Here is a 14,385-nt window from a genome sequence, read left to right as displayed (position 1 = left end):
CGTCTGAGAAATTTGCAAACCGATTTTGGCACGTAGAAGAGCTGTGAAGACCAGAGACCTCTCCAGGTCGGTCAGCATAAAGACGTGACGTTCTATCCGGACAAGAAGTATCAAAGTAGTGAGTTAAGCATGGCAGTGGTCACAAGATATCACCATCAGCCTCATGTCTCCAGGTTAACTGTCAGAGACGGGGAAGTGAGGACACACGAGAGGGAGGAGGAGAAGAGCGGAGTGAACCGGTGGCTGTCATCTCGTTCCGTCCTTGGACATGAGTACCTGTCACTTCCCCTTTCCTCTCTCCTCCAACACCATCTGTCCGGCCCATTTCTCTTCGCCTATGATTCACTCAAGGTAGACTTTGTTGCTAGAAGGTAAAAGCAGTTTGAGGGGGAAAAAAAGACAAAAAAGAGGAGAAATGACTTCCATAATAGGTGATTTGTGATGAAACGTGTGAAAAATGTTCAGGAAGAGCTCAGGTAAAGCAGCTTGATGCAATTTTGTTACAAGGAAGGAAAACAGACCAAACGAGGACTTTACCGAAAACATGCAAGGTGAGAGAGAGACCCTCTCCCTCTCTTTCTTTCTTTCACTGGCTCTGCTGTGTCACAACTTATAAGAGAACTTTGTGTCACAAGGACTGACAAGCAGTGACTAGCTGGCGGCAGGTGGCGAGAACGGCCGAGCATATGCTTTCGCTAAACCCACCAAATCCACACCTCATCAACATGTGAGGAGATTTTTCTCTCCCTCTTCCTCCCCCGCAGAAACCCCCTCCCATTCCTCAGCTCAGGCCTCTCTGCCCGCTAGTGACACCTGTGGACAAAAAGTGACACGACGCTTAATATTTCATGGGCCATGCACAGTGGGGCGCGTAATCCAAAGTGAATTCCCTCAGAGCGCTCGCATTTACATGAAATCAAGTCACTCTGCATCAGTCACATCACCTGCACTGCCCTCCGAAAGTCATATCCACCCCCTCACACACACGCGGACACACACACACACACACACACACACACACACACACACACACACACACACACACACACACACACACACACACACACACACACACACACGAGAGCCTCATGCAACCAATGAATGTGCGGGAGAAGAAGAAGGGGGGGAGACGCTGCATGATTCATGAGGATTAAGGCAAACACTGTTGGAAACAAGCAAGTGTGAGCGAGGGAGAAGTTTCTCCACTTTCCTTCCTTTCTTCCTTCCTCCTTTCCGCATGGCGATACGTAAATGGATGCTGTCCGACTGTGCGGTCGGTGTTTAAGTCTGTCGAGTTGCACGCGTTCGCACCAAGACATCTCACCAGTCGGACTGGGAATAAGTCTCGACCGCACGGAAGATTCAATTTGCCGCGGCGCAACACCGGCCTCGGCGGTTTTCGCCTGCCCTGCCAGCTCCAATGCTGTCAACCGGCCAGCGAAAGAGAGAGGAAAGAAAGTAAGAAAAATAAATAAATAAAAAAATCCATCACTTATTAATTGCTTCAAAAAAGCCTAAAGAGAGACCCAGAGCTCTGCAAACATGGAGCACTTAAAAACCAAACTGCTGCCGAGCGCAGTCGACAGAACGCGTCAGCTAATGAGTTGCGAGTCCTGACAAGTCTCGAGATGCCCGCTATCTGTGAACGAGATGATTTCTCACACCGGCCCATCTCCGATGACAACCAGAGGAAGAGTACTTTGGAAAAAACAGACATATCCATCATCCGTCTTCAATGGTTTGTTCTTTAATGTTTGCATCTAATCTGGCACCCAGAAACGTGGAGGACTTCTCAACGTTGCCGGTTTTGAGAAACCTGAATTGTTGCATATTTTGATAAATTTTTTTCATTTTGGTTTGGACTGTCCATTAGAGTCCATGAAACCTCACTTATGTTTTTGTCTGTTCTTGTTAACATTAAAAAGTAAGAACAATTCTTTTTTGTTTTCAGCAGATTTATGCCCAATAAACAGGAAGAAATGTACTTTTAGCATGCAGAGTTTGGGAACTCAAAAGGATAAAAGAGCAACCTGTTATGTGCCCCTCTCTGTCAGTCAGACAGAACTGTAGACAAGTAGAAAATTATAGTTTCATTTTAAACAGCTTTTTACACCTGGCTACTCATCCTCCTTTGTTCAGTAACAACTACTACACTGAAGAGTGTTGTTTTCCCAATGCAGCAGCCACTTCTGCTAGCATATCAAAATTATTCATTTCCTGTCAGAAAATGACAGGACCAGTGAAGTTGAAAATCTGGATCCCGACCCCATACATGAAAAAAAAGTGCAGCAGAACTAATCTTTGCTTGTAGCGTGAGTCTTTGACTTCACTTCAACTAGAAAGCAGCTTTAAAGTGTAATGGGAGGAGGTCAAGAGGGGCAAGCGTCAACCTCAGGCAACTAATCAAAATAACTCATTTATACCAAAGGTCCAGAAACTGAGCACAGAGCTCACAGTATCCTGTGTGCAATCGCAGTAAGGGACAGATAAAGGAACAGATAAAGACAAAAGAACTGAAGAAACCCACTGAAGCAAAACGCCTAACAAGACAACTTAGGCTGTCTTACCATGGCAAAGGTCAGCAAGGTCATCCTTCAGAAAGATAACAACTCTAAAGATGCAACCAGTGCTAAAATGCTACGGTTTAGATTAAAGGAAGGGCTCATTTCAATACTACTCAAGTACTGAAATGGCCCAGTCCAAGTAGAAGCCTAAATGCATTAAATGATATTTTTAGTTCAAAACTAAGTCTATCGTGAAAAAGATTTTTTCTCAACTGGAGCTCCGTTAAATGCAAAATGAAAAAAAAACAAAATAGTTGTGGTTTGTTGCCGTTATTCTTATACTTCTGCAAATGTGTTTCCCCAAAAAAATATTAAGGAAAATACTGAAGCAAGAAGAAAACTAAAGCTGTTAAGTAAGGCCAAGCAAACAGAAACTTGCAACTAAAGAGTGGCTGGGCGTCAGGGAGAGTTGCAGAAACATGAAATTCATGTCTGAAAGCGCTTTCTGGGAGTCAAACTGGATGGAAATGGAAAGTTGGGATGTTTGGGTTTTTCAAGAACTTCTCTAGAGAGGCCACAGTGTGTGTTAGCACACACACCCTCTCACGCAGGGATCAGACCTCTTCGCCCCTCGACTTGCCCAGCCTGGTGAAATCTGTCCCAGCTGGTTCGCTCTCAAAGGTCATTAATATTTGAGTAAAAACTCCCCTTTAAAAGCTCTTTCTGGTACAGAAGATGTTATAATCCCCTATACACCCACAGAAAAAAAGAGGAACTTTCTTTTTTTTTTTTATTCAGATGCAGGAGTTTTTACTTTCTCTTAGGGCTTCATCACATCAACAAACAATTTACACATGAAGCTAAAAGTAGCATGATTTGGATGAGCCAAAGCACAACTGTGAGAAATAATAGCGGTTTAAGCATTTAAGAACACATAATTGTTCCCCTATGTTGGACACCAAGGATCTCTCCGTTTTACAGGAGAAGTGATTTCTAAAAAGCTTACAGCCAAAATCCTAGCACAAAATAATTTAAAAAAACATTTAAGTGAGTGATAACATCTCTTTCTTGCACTTTTTTATCTCAACATAATGACGCCGTGTTTCCATCGACGTCATGTAATGTGTATTTTGAAATATCACAAACAGAAACAGCTAAATTTGAAAATAATTTCCTCAGTTTTGGAAAAAAAGTTGGAGGTTTGGTGGATTTCGGCTTTTCCAAAGTAGAGTTAAAGCGCTAAAGGGAAGCTGGGAACATATTTGCGAAGAAGTTCTGATGTAACAAACATTTTCCTCTTCATTACAGCCCACAAAGTAACAGTGAACCTTTACTTTGTAATGGGCAACGCTCTCATCTGATGTAATTACACTTTGCTTAATCTGGTTGATTCGCTCCAAACCAACAGATGGAAACTAATAATTTGCTTTTTCCTTCCGGTTTATTTTTTCTGCTTTTTTTTCTCCAAAATTTAAAAACATTTGCTCAAAATTTGCATGACAATTGGATGAAAACAAAGCTAATGTGCCGCCATGGTGAGTAACAAGATGAAAACAGCCAAAAGTCCGAAGAAAAACTAAATACGCCTTGCCTTCCTGGTACACACTGATCAGACACAATGAACAGGAAATTGATTCTTTCATCTCTGAGTTACTGTTTACTTTACTTTTAAACATCTCCCGATACTAATAATAGAGTCTTCTTTCCTAAATAAAACCTTCAACACTGAAGAGTGTTCTTTCTGGTGTAACCTAATTGCACCGAGGTGTGGTGTAATCACTGAAAAGATTCCGTTTTTGATCAGATGGCTACTAAGTAAAGATGAATCAAGTGGAAAATGAGCTGATTCCAGTCATAGAGAAATGTTCTGCTACAAATTATCCTGTTATAACAGTGCTTAAGCTCTCACTGTAAAACAACGGTGTCCTCTTTTTTACTAACAGTCTGATGAGACGTTCTGAACCGTCTGTGTTTGCGTGTGTGTTTGTACCATCGACGTTGTTCTCCTTCAAAGGCTGAGTAAGAAGAGGCCAGAAGTAATGAGGCCTAACAGGCAAGTTCTCCTCCTTCAGTGTCTTCATCAGCTCCAAAGACATCCCTGCAGTAGAAGAAAGCAGACAAAATTGTTTCGTTTTCGGTAAAATACAATTTGGAGAACATGAGTAGATTTATTCGATGGACTTACCAAGTTTTTTGGCTTCCAGGGCGCACGAGAGAGTGAAGGTGAACGACGAGGTGTGAATGTTCGACTCCTGCAGCTCCTTGCAGTAGTGGACAATCTTCTCCAGCGCCTGAAACGTAAGACAAACGTAGCAGGTACATTACAATATGGCTCATTATTTACAGTGGGTGGTAACTGTGAACCTACAGTTTCTGTTGTTTTTTTTCAACAGGATTAGAGGAAATTTGAGTTGTGCTGTACCGTGCCCATGTTCACGCAGTGTCTGAGGAAGAAGTATCCGAGGTTGGGCGAGTCATCGGTTTCTGACTGGAGAGAAGGGAATGTCTTCAGGAGGCCAAACGCTGCATCTTCATGTCCCTGAGTGATGAGGCTCAGACACAAGTTCATGGCATCTGGAAGGACATGAAGGAGGACATTTAGACACAGAATTATGTGCCATGTTTACTGACAAAAACAGAGTTCCTACACAGTCCATCTTAAATACCAAACAAAAGTTCACTATGAATGACACTTCCACATTGTGTAAGCTTTAAATACGAAACATCGAAAATCCTCAGAAAACAGGAAGGAGGGAGAAAACAGAAGAACAACATAATTTAGGGAAGGAACAAACAAAAAGTAAAGAAGGACAAAATGAAAACAAGAAGAAAATAAAGAGAAGAAAGCCAGGGTTTACACCAGTGTATTATAAGCGTGGCGGGTCACCAGGCTTTACTTGTGCCCCCAGCAGGGTAAGAATTGCTTCTTTTTTTTTTTTTTAATGTTTGCATTTTTAAGACTTTATATTTGGTGTTCAAGTATTAATCTTCCAATCTTTTAATAACACATAACTATCAAGTGATATTTTCACATTTCCTGTCAAGTTTCAACATTTTTTAACTCTAAAAGACGGCGGGCCGCTGAATGAATGCCTGCCTTAGCGCCCAACCACAGGGCTTAGCGAGTTTTCTGCGGGAAACCTTGAAAGCTAAGAAAGAATCAAGGGAGGACAGCAATACGAAAGTAGCGAGAGAAGGACAACTTCTAGATGACGAGACGGTGAATAAAGACTTGAAGTACAAATATTTTTTTTCAGACTCCATTTTCTTAAGACTTGAAAAAGACTTGAAAATGCGTGTGAACTTAAAACATCAAAGACAAATTTAGATATCTACTGATGTGAACAGCCAGTCTCTCCATGATCAGAAGACATCAGCCGTATTTTTGTCTGATATTAATGTTTGCTGCTGTCAGAAAACTTGACGTATGTTTCTTTCTGTCTACCTGGTATGTAGCCCCTCTCGTGTCTTAGACGCTCGATCATTTCTGGTATGTGTTGCTGTTGTCCAGCTTTGGCCAGAGTTAAAATGACCTGCATGATGTCTCGATCCATCAGGCTGCAGTCGGAGCTCTCTGCTGCCTCCAGAGTCTGAAAAGGTTGCAGAGTAAAATGAGGGATGGGGAGAGAGAAACATGGAGGTGTGAACGTTGGAGAAAAAGTCAACCAGGACAAATGGAAGATACAGGATGGCTTCAAAATGGAAGCCATGCTTATCAAACATTTACTCTGCTGAGCACAAACCTTCTTCATATTCTCCAGATCTCCCTTTTCACTATACGCTTTCAGCAGCGTCACATATGTGTCAGGACTCGGCTCAACTCCGGCTCCCCGCATCACAGACAAGATGTTGGTGGCGCTCTCGATATCGCTGCACAGTAATAATAAAAATTTTTTTAAAAAACGGGTTTTAAAAGAAATTATTGCTTCAAAACAATCTGTTCTCTATGAACAGATTGAAAACTGCGAAACTCACCCTGCGCGAGAATGTCCTGTTATCAGAGAGCTGAAAACGGCTTCTGTGATGGGCAAATCTTTGCTCTTCATGAAACCCAAGATGGTGCTGAGAATGAATGCAAGTAATCAGAATGGCTTCAGTTCTTTCAGAATAAAACATTAGGAAAAACTGATTGGATTCAGGCGCTAAAAACACTGCAAGGGAATTGACACAGTATTCTGCTGAGGTCAGGAAAAACCAGCCTCAGAGTCACATGAAAAGTTTTAATTAATTAATTTAATTGTTTCTGGGAAACTTTTTATTTTCTACATTAAAGGATCTAAAAGATTTTCTAAAACTACAACACTTGCTCACCTGGCTCCCTCGATGTCGCCATTCTGGCAGTAAGCTGCTATCAGTCTCTGGTAGGTCACCTGTTCACGGCAAAAGAACAAAATTCAGAGTTTTATATCATCACTCCACAAGAAAATACTGAAACAGCAGCATGCCATCAAAGATTCAAAAGGTAAAGTTAAGTAAAATTACAAGGGAAAAAAAAACTAGGCTCAATAATGTTTTACAAAAATACAGAGCAAAGACAAAAATGTTTTTATTGTAAAGTTCTTCTTGGAAATCAAGCCAATATAATGTGTTTTTCTACATTAAAAAAACATTCTGGATTTACTCAATGATGCACTTACTCTGTTCGGCTGGACTTTCACTGCCTCCATTTTAGCCAGGAAGTCAGTGGGGGAGAACTTGAATTCATTTTGCAGATAAACCTTCAGCAAGGCGTTGTAGTGACTAACGTCATACTGTGCACCTGGAGAAAATGTTCAAATGTTCAGATTCAGCACAATGTCAAAAAAAAAAAAAAACACTTCTATACAAGTGGTTTGAATAACTTAAGTAATCCTAAGTCCAATAAATGTTCATATGCTGGAGGTAAATTTGTCCTCAGATTTGCAGTGAATTCTCCAACCACCTGAGGTTCAGTTTCTTACCCAGCTCCTGCAGCTTATTCCACACTCGGTGGGCCAACTCGTTTCGCTCCTCCATCGGCACCTCAGGCAGCAAGGAGCCGCAGCTGCGCAGCAGCAGCAAGGCGTGATTACCACTGGGATAGCCTAAACGCAGAGCGGGAAACAAAGTGCGGATGGATGTAAACAAAAATCAGAACGAAAAAAAAATGTCCCAACACTTGTAGTTTAGTTTGCTGTGTGACACTGGGAATGGACAGTCCATACTTCTCTGAGATCTGCCCGCCTACCTGCCCTGCAGATGTCATGGAAGATGCGCATCAGCAAGGTCTTGGTGATGCGTCCCGTCCTCCTCACTGAGCTGTCCAATTTGGTCAGCGCCCAATCGAACTGCTGTGCTTGCTTGGTCCGCACCACCAGCCCGGCCTCGTCCTTCTGCTCTGTTGCCACGGCATAGCTGCGCACACAACCGGCTGTGTAAGGCCACACACACCTGAGGAGGACATGAGGTGAAGGGAAACAGAGAAAGCATTCAAGTATTTTTTTTTTTTTTCGTCGGCTGCACAGTTGGTAGAGCTGTTGCCTTGCAGCAAGAAGGTTCTGGGTTCAATTCCCGGCCCGGGTCTTTCTGCATGGAGTTTTGCATGTTCTCCCTGTGCATGCGTGGGTTTTCTCTGGGTACTCCGGTTTCCTCCCACAGTCCAAAAACATGACTGTCAGATTAATTGGCCTCTCCAAATTGCCCCTAGGTGTGAGTGTGTGTGCATGGTTATTTGTCCTGTTTGTCTCTGTGTTGCCCTGCGACAGACTGGTGACCTGTCCAGGGTGTACCCCGCCTCTTGCTGGAGATCGGCACCAGCAACCCTCTCGACCCCACTGAGGGACAAGGGTGCAAGAAAATGGATGGATGGTTTTTTCTTTTTCAATTTAGGTTGGTACTTTGACTGGGCCATCCATATGAATATGCTTTGATACAAACAGCGTAAGTCTTGCTGCAAGGTGAACCTCCATCCAGGTCTCCTGTGTGCTGCAGCTTCCTTTTCCTTGTGGTTATCCTGTGTTTATCTCCATCAATGTCACTTGCCCCTCAATAGAAAGCCATCCCCACAGCATGATGCTGCCATCACCACTGTGGTGACGGTGTGTTCAGATGTGCAGTGACAGTTCTCCACCAAGCACAGTGGTTTGCAGTTTGTGATTTTGTAAAAGAGCTGTGACCTTGAAGGATGACAGTCATGCTAAAGTAGCCTGTCGTCAAATGTCATTATTCTAATGCTAACTAGCTACAGCTTATTACTTAATTTAATATGATAAATTAAGAAAACAGATAGTTAACTAGTATTTTACTAAAGACTGGCTTCTACAGCACCCAATCGTAAATGAGCTAGCCTCATGCTAAAAGCTAACATGCTACAGAAAAAGCGCTTAGTCTTTAATAATATTAAGAAACACGACGGCTCTTATACAAGCTAAAGAGGGAATGTATATGTGCTGTCTCAGTGTTACGAAACGTCTAATGTTGCATAAAAATGGAGCCATGTTTACTGAGAAGTCCAAGAAAAGCTAATTGCGCATATTAAACTGTTTCCATTACAACGACACATGTTTTAAGGTTTTAACGTGTAAAGGTTCTGGCTGCTTTGTTACTGGCATTTTACTGTGTCTTTGTCATTGAACCCCAATGACATCCCTGCTTCACGCGTGGGTCCCAGCTAACCTGCAGGAACATACCTGCTCACGCTGTCAGAAACACGACTGAGCTGTCTGGAGCAGACGCCGGTACTTCTGCCGACTGGAACCCCGCTGTACAAGCGACTGAGCGGCGCCCCGCTCCTCCTGCTCCTGGGGATCTGGAGCAAACCTGAAGGAGAAAACTTAAGTAACCGGGCTGATCTCAAGAGCGCAGCCATGTTTTCTGTCGCAACGTGAAGGAACTTCCTCACCACGTGACAATAGTCTTATGGAAGAATCTCGCGAGAGTACCAACATAGGCATTTTTTTTTTTACATTTTCAGCAGTTTGAAGAAAATGTAACACTGACCAGCTAAGCAAAAAAACATTTTGAGGTTGAAAAAAATTCAACTGTACAAGGCAGCCGTCTTTTAAACATGAAGGTGTGAACATTGCTTCGCATAGTTTATTCATGTCTGAATAATTACGGAAGTATTACAAGAGACATTTTATTTCAACTATTAAACGTGGTAACGATGGTCTAGAATTAGAGAAACTTCAAGACAATTGCCCTGTAAAATATGAAAAACTTTTCAAAAAGACTAATATTTGGAAATTAAAAATTTGATTTAGTCCCAATGCTCACCCACTCCTTCCTGTCTTCTCTGTAATATCAAATGTCATTAATATATTTTATTCACATAACAGCAGTATGTTATTGTCAGTGTATTGTTCTGCATAAAAACTGATTTTCTTATTCATCATCTTTTCCTTGTTTTTGATTTTTTTGGACACATTTTTCACCCTCAGCATCTTGATTAATTTGAGAGTGAGATTGTGAGAGGATTGCACCGGTACAAAATGTCTAGCCATGATTTTTCCTCGCTAAATTAATCCAGATGTGCAGTATATTTTACCTTTTCCTATTCTGTACAGAGTAACATAGGAAGAATAAAATTTATACAAGTTTATTAATCAGCTGTATTATCTGCTCAGTCAGCTCCAGTTTTTCAAAACAAGCCAACAGTAAACAATGATTAGTAAGGCTACTTCACTTTCCTCACCATCACCATCTTTGTTTTTACCACTGGAAATATTTCCAAAAACGACTAATTAAAATTTTCTTGTAATATAGGGAAAAGCAATATGTGGGGGAGGGGAAGGAGATTATCAATAGAACTGGAAACATAGGAATATATATTCCTTCCTGGAACTGTCTTAATCAACAAAAACAACACATTACACAAAATGTATTGGCGTAAAATGAAAAGACCAGACCACATTACAATTTTCACGTTTTATGTAACCATAACTTCTTTGGACAAACGCATACACATACATATATGTTTAGCTCAGCTCCTCGATGAGCTTAATTCTTTTCCTCTTTTCTTTCTTCAAATTCTCCTCAACTACAGTCTTTGCCTTCTCCATGCCGCTTCTCACGCTCTCTCTTTTACCGTGTTCACTCCACAGCTCGACAGCAAGTCTGCGAACCTGCTGGACGTTGTCCTTCACCCAGGCTTGAAAGAATTCACACTTCTTATTTGCCTGGAAGTACTTCTGCCTCCTCGTCCCTTCCTCTCCCTCCGTGGAAAGCTTCCCCCTGGCTTTAGAGAGCATTCTGCGCAGCTGGCTCAAGGCTGCCAGGGAGTAACCTGAGGCGTCTCGTCTGTCTCTGCCCGTCATGATGTGAGCCACGGCCTCCGCTGCTCTGGCCGGAGCCAGAGGATCCTCCCTGTCGAGGTAGCCGCCACGCAGGATGAGAGCCTCTCCGCAGTCCAAGGCCTCCTGGACAGAGTTGAACACCTTCCCCGAGCTCAGAGCCTCAGACAGAGAGAGAGTCATGTCACAGAACTCCAATAGCAGTGAATCTGTATCACCGTTAAACAGTGACAGGGAAAAGGCATAGCCATAAAGGGCATTTACTATGCTGTAGCAAACCAGAGGAGACGGATTTGCACATAAGGAGCTCAGCTTTGGGATATTTGCAGAGATTGAGGGAACTTTTACGCTAATTGAGCTTCCTTTACTTTTTCCTCCTTTAATGGTTTTCTCGTCATCTTCTTGCGATGTCTTGACTTCATCATTGTGACCCTTCTCCGGCTCGTTCACGTCTTCCTGCAGCACCTGGATGAGAGAACTGCCGTTCTCCTCGTGCTCCTCCCACCAGGGCTTCCACAGAGGGACCACCCCGCTGAGGTCTCCCCGCTTCAGAAGACCCACAAACTTCTCCTGCTCCTCCTTGCTGAGAAGTTCCCACAGCTCGTCCTCTGAGAGCTTATCGATGTCCAGCCCCGACAGTCGCTCGGCCAAGTCCAGCTCCCCCTCTATACCGTCAGCAGTCACCTCTGCTCCTCCAATCTCCTCAAGTTTTCTCAGAATGGCCTCCATCTCTGGTGTGTTCTCCCCTCCAGACTGCTGAAGCTCTGCCAACCTGGATAGGAGCTCCATAGCCTGCACCTTCTCCACCGCTTCTTCCTCCTCGTCTCCCACCATGTCTGCTTCTTTTAATAAACTCTCCATCCCTCCATGCGTCGTGTCTGCTTTCTGCCTCAGTCCCAGCAGAATCTCCTGCATCTTCCTCTTACCCTCTGCTTCTGTTTTCCCCATGTCCTTCAGCTCCTGCAGGACAGACTCCTTGTAAAACTCCTCGGAACAGGCGGAGTGGTCCGGGCTCTGGTAGCAGGACAAGCCGCAGTACTGGAGGTTACAACGTGGACAGGTGTAGTTAGAAGGGTTCCCTTCACACAGCATGCACACTGCCCTGCTTATCCTGGCGTTAGACTCGTCCTCTGAAATCTTTTCGTTTTGGTTCTTGGCTGGAGAAAGAAACTCTCCTTTTCCAGCTCCTCTGGACGGAAGCACGATCCCATCCCTGGCCACAGCCTCTGTCTCGGGCTCGGGCTCCAGGTCGGTCCATACCTCCTCCTCCTTTGGAGAGATGTCCGTCAGGAGGCTCCTCACTGACGGAGGAAGGCTCCGTCTAATTACTGGATTCATAAGGAGGAGAACTGAGCCGTAGAAGGGCGATAAGAGCGCCGCGTCCCAAAGGGGGATAAACCTAGCAACGTAAAAACAACACAGACGTGTAAGTGACGTTTCATGTATTGACCGGAGTTACGGAGGGAGTTCGGTTCGGTTAAGGACTGAAAGTCTGAGGAACAACTCCGGTATTATGTCTAAATGTAAAACAAAACACAACAGGAAAAATGTTGACTTACTTTTCTTCTGTCTGCACAAAACCCAACGTTTCACGTTTGCTGTCCCAAGTAAACTGTCACGTCGCTGTTTGATGACGTATGAGCTTCTCTAGAGGTTCTCAACCTCAGGCGTGACACCTCAGTGGCGGTCGGGACATAATCTCTCAGGGTCCCCAGAGATTTGAAAAGAATAAAAAGTCAAGGCTCAAAAAGAGGGAAAAAATATTCCCTACCCAGGCATTTTATGACTCCAGTGACCATATTCTATGACTATTAAACAGTGTGACACTGGATCAGAACTGAAATAACAATGGTCACAAATTCTGATAGCTGCTATTAATTTTTAAAATATTACTTGCTGTATCTGATTTTAATTTGTAATCTCTAATTGCTAGAGATTACATTGGATTAAAAAAGAAATGGAAAAAACTTTTCTTCCAGGAGTGCAGTGTGCATTATCTTATAATGAATTTGAAAGTACTTTTTATAAGAGGATTATTCACAGCTTATTTAAATATATTACTAATAATAAAACATTCCCTTTAAGATGGTCTTTTACTGTACCGAAAAGGAGTGGAAAAGGTCAAAAACACAACTTTGGATCAATGGAGATCAAAACCACTAAAAGATTAGGAGACAGTGTGGATCCTTGGAAGCAAAATAAAATTCCTGCAGAGCGAAAAAGAGAAAACGTTGTGCATGTTTGTGTATCCCTGTGTCCCCAGTGCGTCCATGTCTCCTGTAGGGCTGTTTGCTATGAGGTGATTGTCTCCTGTAGCGGGTCAAGCATGGTAAAGGTCAGGCAGGTGGGGAGTTGTCAGATGGCCGTCCACCCCTCGCTGGGCCGAGGGCCTCTCGTGCCGACCGCAGGAGCCCGTGGGGGAGAGAGGAAGGAGAGCGGGTGTCTGAGTACGACGTGTGCCATGCTGTCTTGACCCGCCCCTGGCAGCCAGACCAGCAGTCCAGGGTGGGCAGCTGCCGACTCTGATCTACCTTCTCTTTCCCTGGCATGCCCTCTGACATAGCTGGACTCCAACACCAGATACACGAGCTTTCTCACTGACTGCTGCTCACATGATACTTAATCAAATCTTGTTAACATTAGCAGGGCAGGCTATAATGTTTTCCCCTCTCTGCATGAGAGCAGGCTCCACACATTTTGTTATGTGAGCTAAATAAATTAGCTCCTACAAATTACATACTGTAGATGACGCACTGGAACTATCCAGGTTTTTTGCACTTTAATACACAATACGATGTGATTGGTCACAAGGTCACAATTAGAAAAGTATTAGCCTTTCATAACCAATACTAAATGTTTTAGTGTGTAACACCTGAACAGTACCACGTATGATATTTATATTCTTTTAATAATCTGACCGTGTTACAAACAGCCACTTCAATGTATTCTATTGGGATTATAAATGACAAACTAAACCAGTTAGTGCAGAGCCGAACAAAATGGCTGTTAATGTTAATTCAATATTTGGAAGTGTGACCAAGACGGACCAAACGGCTTTGTTCACTTCCACTACTGCTGTTACTAAAAGCTACAGGCAGACTGTAGTTCTTTTTTCACGTGGAACAAATCTGTTTGGTTTATTTTGCCAAACAAATTCAAATAATTTGAAAACTACTTTTTGTGTTCACGTTTTGGCTGGTACTTAAATTAGGTCGATTATCTGAAACATTTGGATGTGGCAAAAGCGAAAATGAGAATTCTGACAGAGAGAATACTTTTTTATACTACCATCCAAAACAAAAAAGAAATGACATGCAACATAAGGATTGCAAACCTATTTTAAAGGATGCAACTGGAGCAGCACTGTACACAGCAACATAAGTACTGAAAGAACAACAGATCAGAGATATTAGAAAACTCTGCTGAAAAGAAAATCTGCTTTTCCTAAAAGTTGACACTAAATGAGCCAAATCCCAAGGTCTAAATTTCAAAGCAGTACTCACAAAGATCAATGCATCAGCGCATATACACACACATACATGCACAGACACACACACACACACACACACACACACACACACACACACACACACACACACACACACACACACACACACACACACACACACACA

At 43.0% G+C, this 14,385-nt stretch overlaps 2 protein-coding genes across 2 annotated transcripts in view; both read right to left on the bottom strand.

The window, feature by feature from the left end:
- The window catches only part of lrpprc (leucine-rich pentatricopeptide repeat containing), a 68,468-nt gene extending 59,101 nt beyond the window's left edge, over positions 1-9,367 (bottom strand). The window contains exons 1-11 of the mRNA XM_008428723.3: positions 9,152-9,367; positions 7,711-7,913; positions 7,445-7,567; positions 7,142-7,263; positions 6,816-6,874; positions 6,480-6,566; positions 6,248-6,374; positions 5,950-6,094; positions 4,927-5,078; positions 4,690-4,795; positions 4,495-4,602 (exon numbers count right to left, since the gene is read on the bottom strand). Coding sequence (XP_008426945.2) covers positions 4,495-4,602; positions 4,690-4,795; positions 4,927-5,078; positions 5,950-6,094; positions 6,248-6,374; positions 6,480-6,566; positions 6,816-6,874; positions 7,142-7,263; positions 7,445-7,567; positions 7,711-7,913; positions 9,152-9,330 — 1,411 coding nt within the window. The 5' untranslated portion in view covers positions 9,331-9,367. The remainder of the gene's footprint in view (positions 1-4,494; positions 4,603-4,689; positions 4,796-4,926; positions 5,079-5,949; positions 6,095-6,247; positions 6,375-6,479; positions 6,567-6,815; positions 6,875-7,141; positions 7,264-7,444; positions 7,568-7,710; positions 7,914-9,151) is intronic.
- Positions 9,368-10,373: 1,006 nt separating this feature from the next.
- znhit2 (zinc finger, HIT-type containing 2) lies at positions 10,374-12,453 on the bottom strand. The gene is made up of 2 exons (XM_008428724.3): positions 12,313-12,453; positions 10,374-12,152 (listed from the first exon to the last, which is right to left on the bottom strand). The coding sequence occupies exon 2, from the start codon at positions 12,089-12,091 to the stop codon at positions 10,439-10,441; it is 1,653 nt and encodes a 550-aa protein (XP_008426946.2). The 5' UTR covers positions 12,092-12,152; positions 12,313-12,453; the 3' UTR covers positions 10,374-10,438.
- Positions 12,454-14,385: the final 1,932 nt, after the last annotated feature.

The sequence above is a fragment of the Poecilia reticulata genome, chromosome 15 (assembly GCF_904066995.2).
Source record: "Poecilia reticulata chromosome 15, P_reticulata-male-v2, whole genome shotgun sequence".
Lineage (NCBI taxonomy): Eukaryota > Metazoa > Chordata > Actinopteri > Cyprinodontiformes > Poeciliidae > Poecilia > Poecilia reticulata.
Note: the sequence above shows the minus strand (reverse complement) of the source record. Positions and strands in the feature narration are given on the sequence as shown.

Bases quoted from the DNA above. Each gene is read 5' to 3' on its own strand.
- znhit2 (XM_008428724.3), bottom strand. From the start codon at position 12,091: ATGAATCCAGTAATTAGACGGAGCCTTCCTCCGTCAGTGAGGAGCCTC.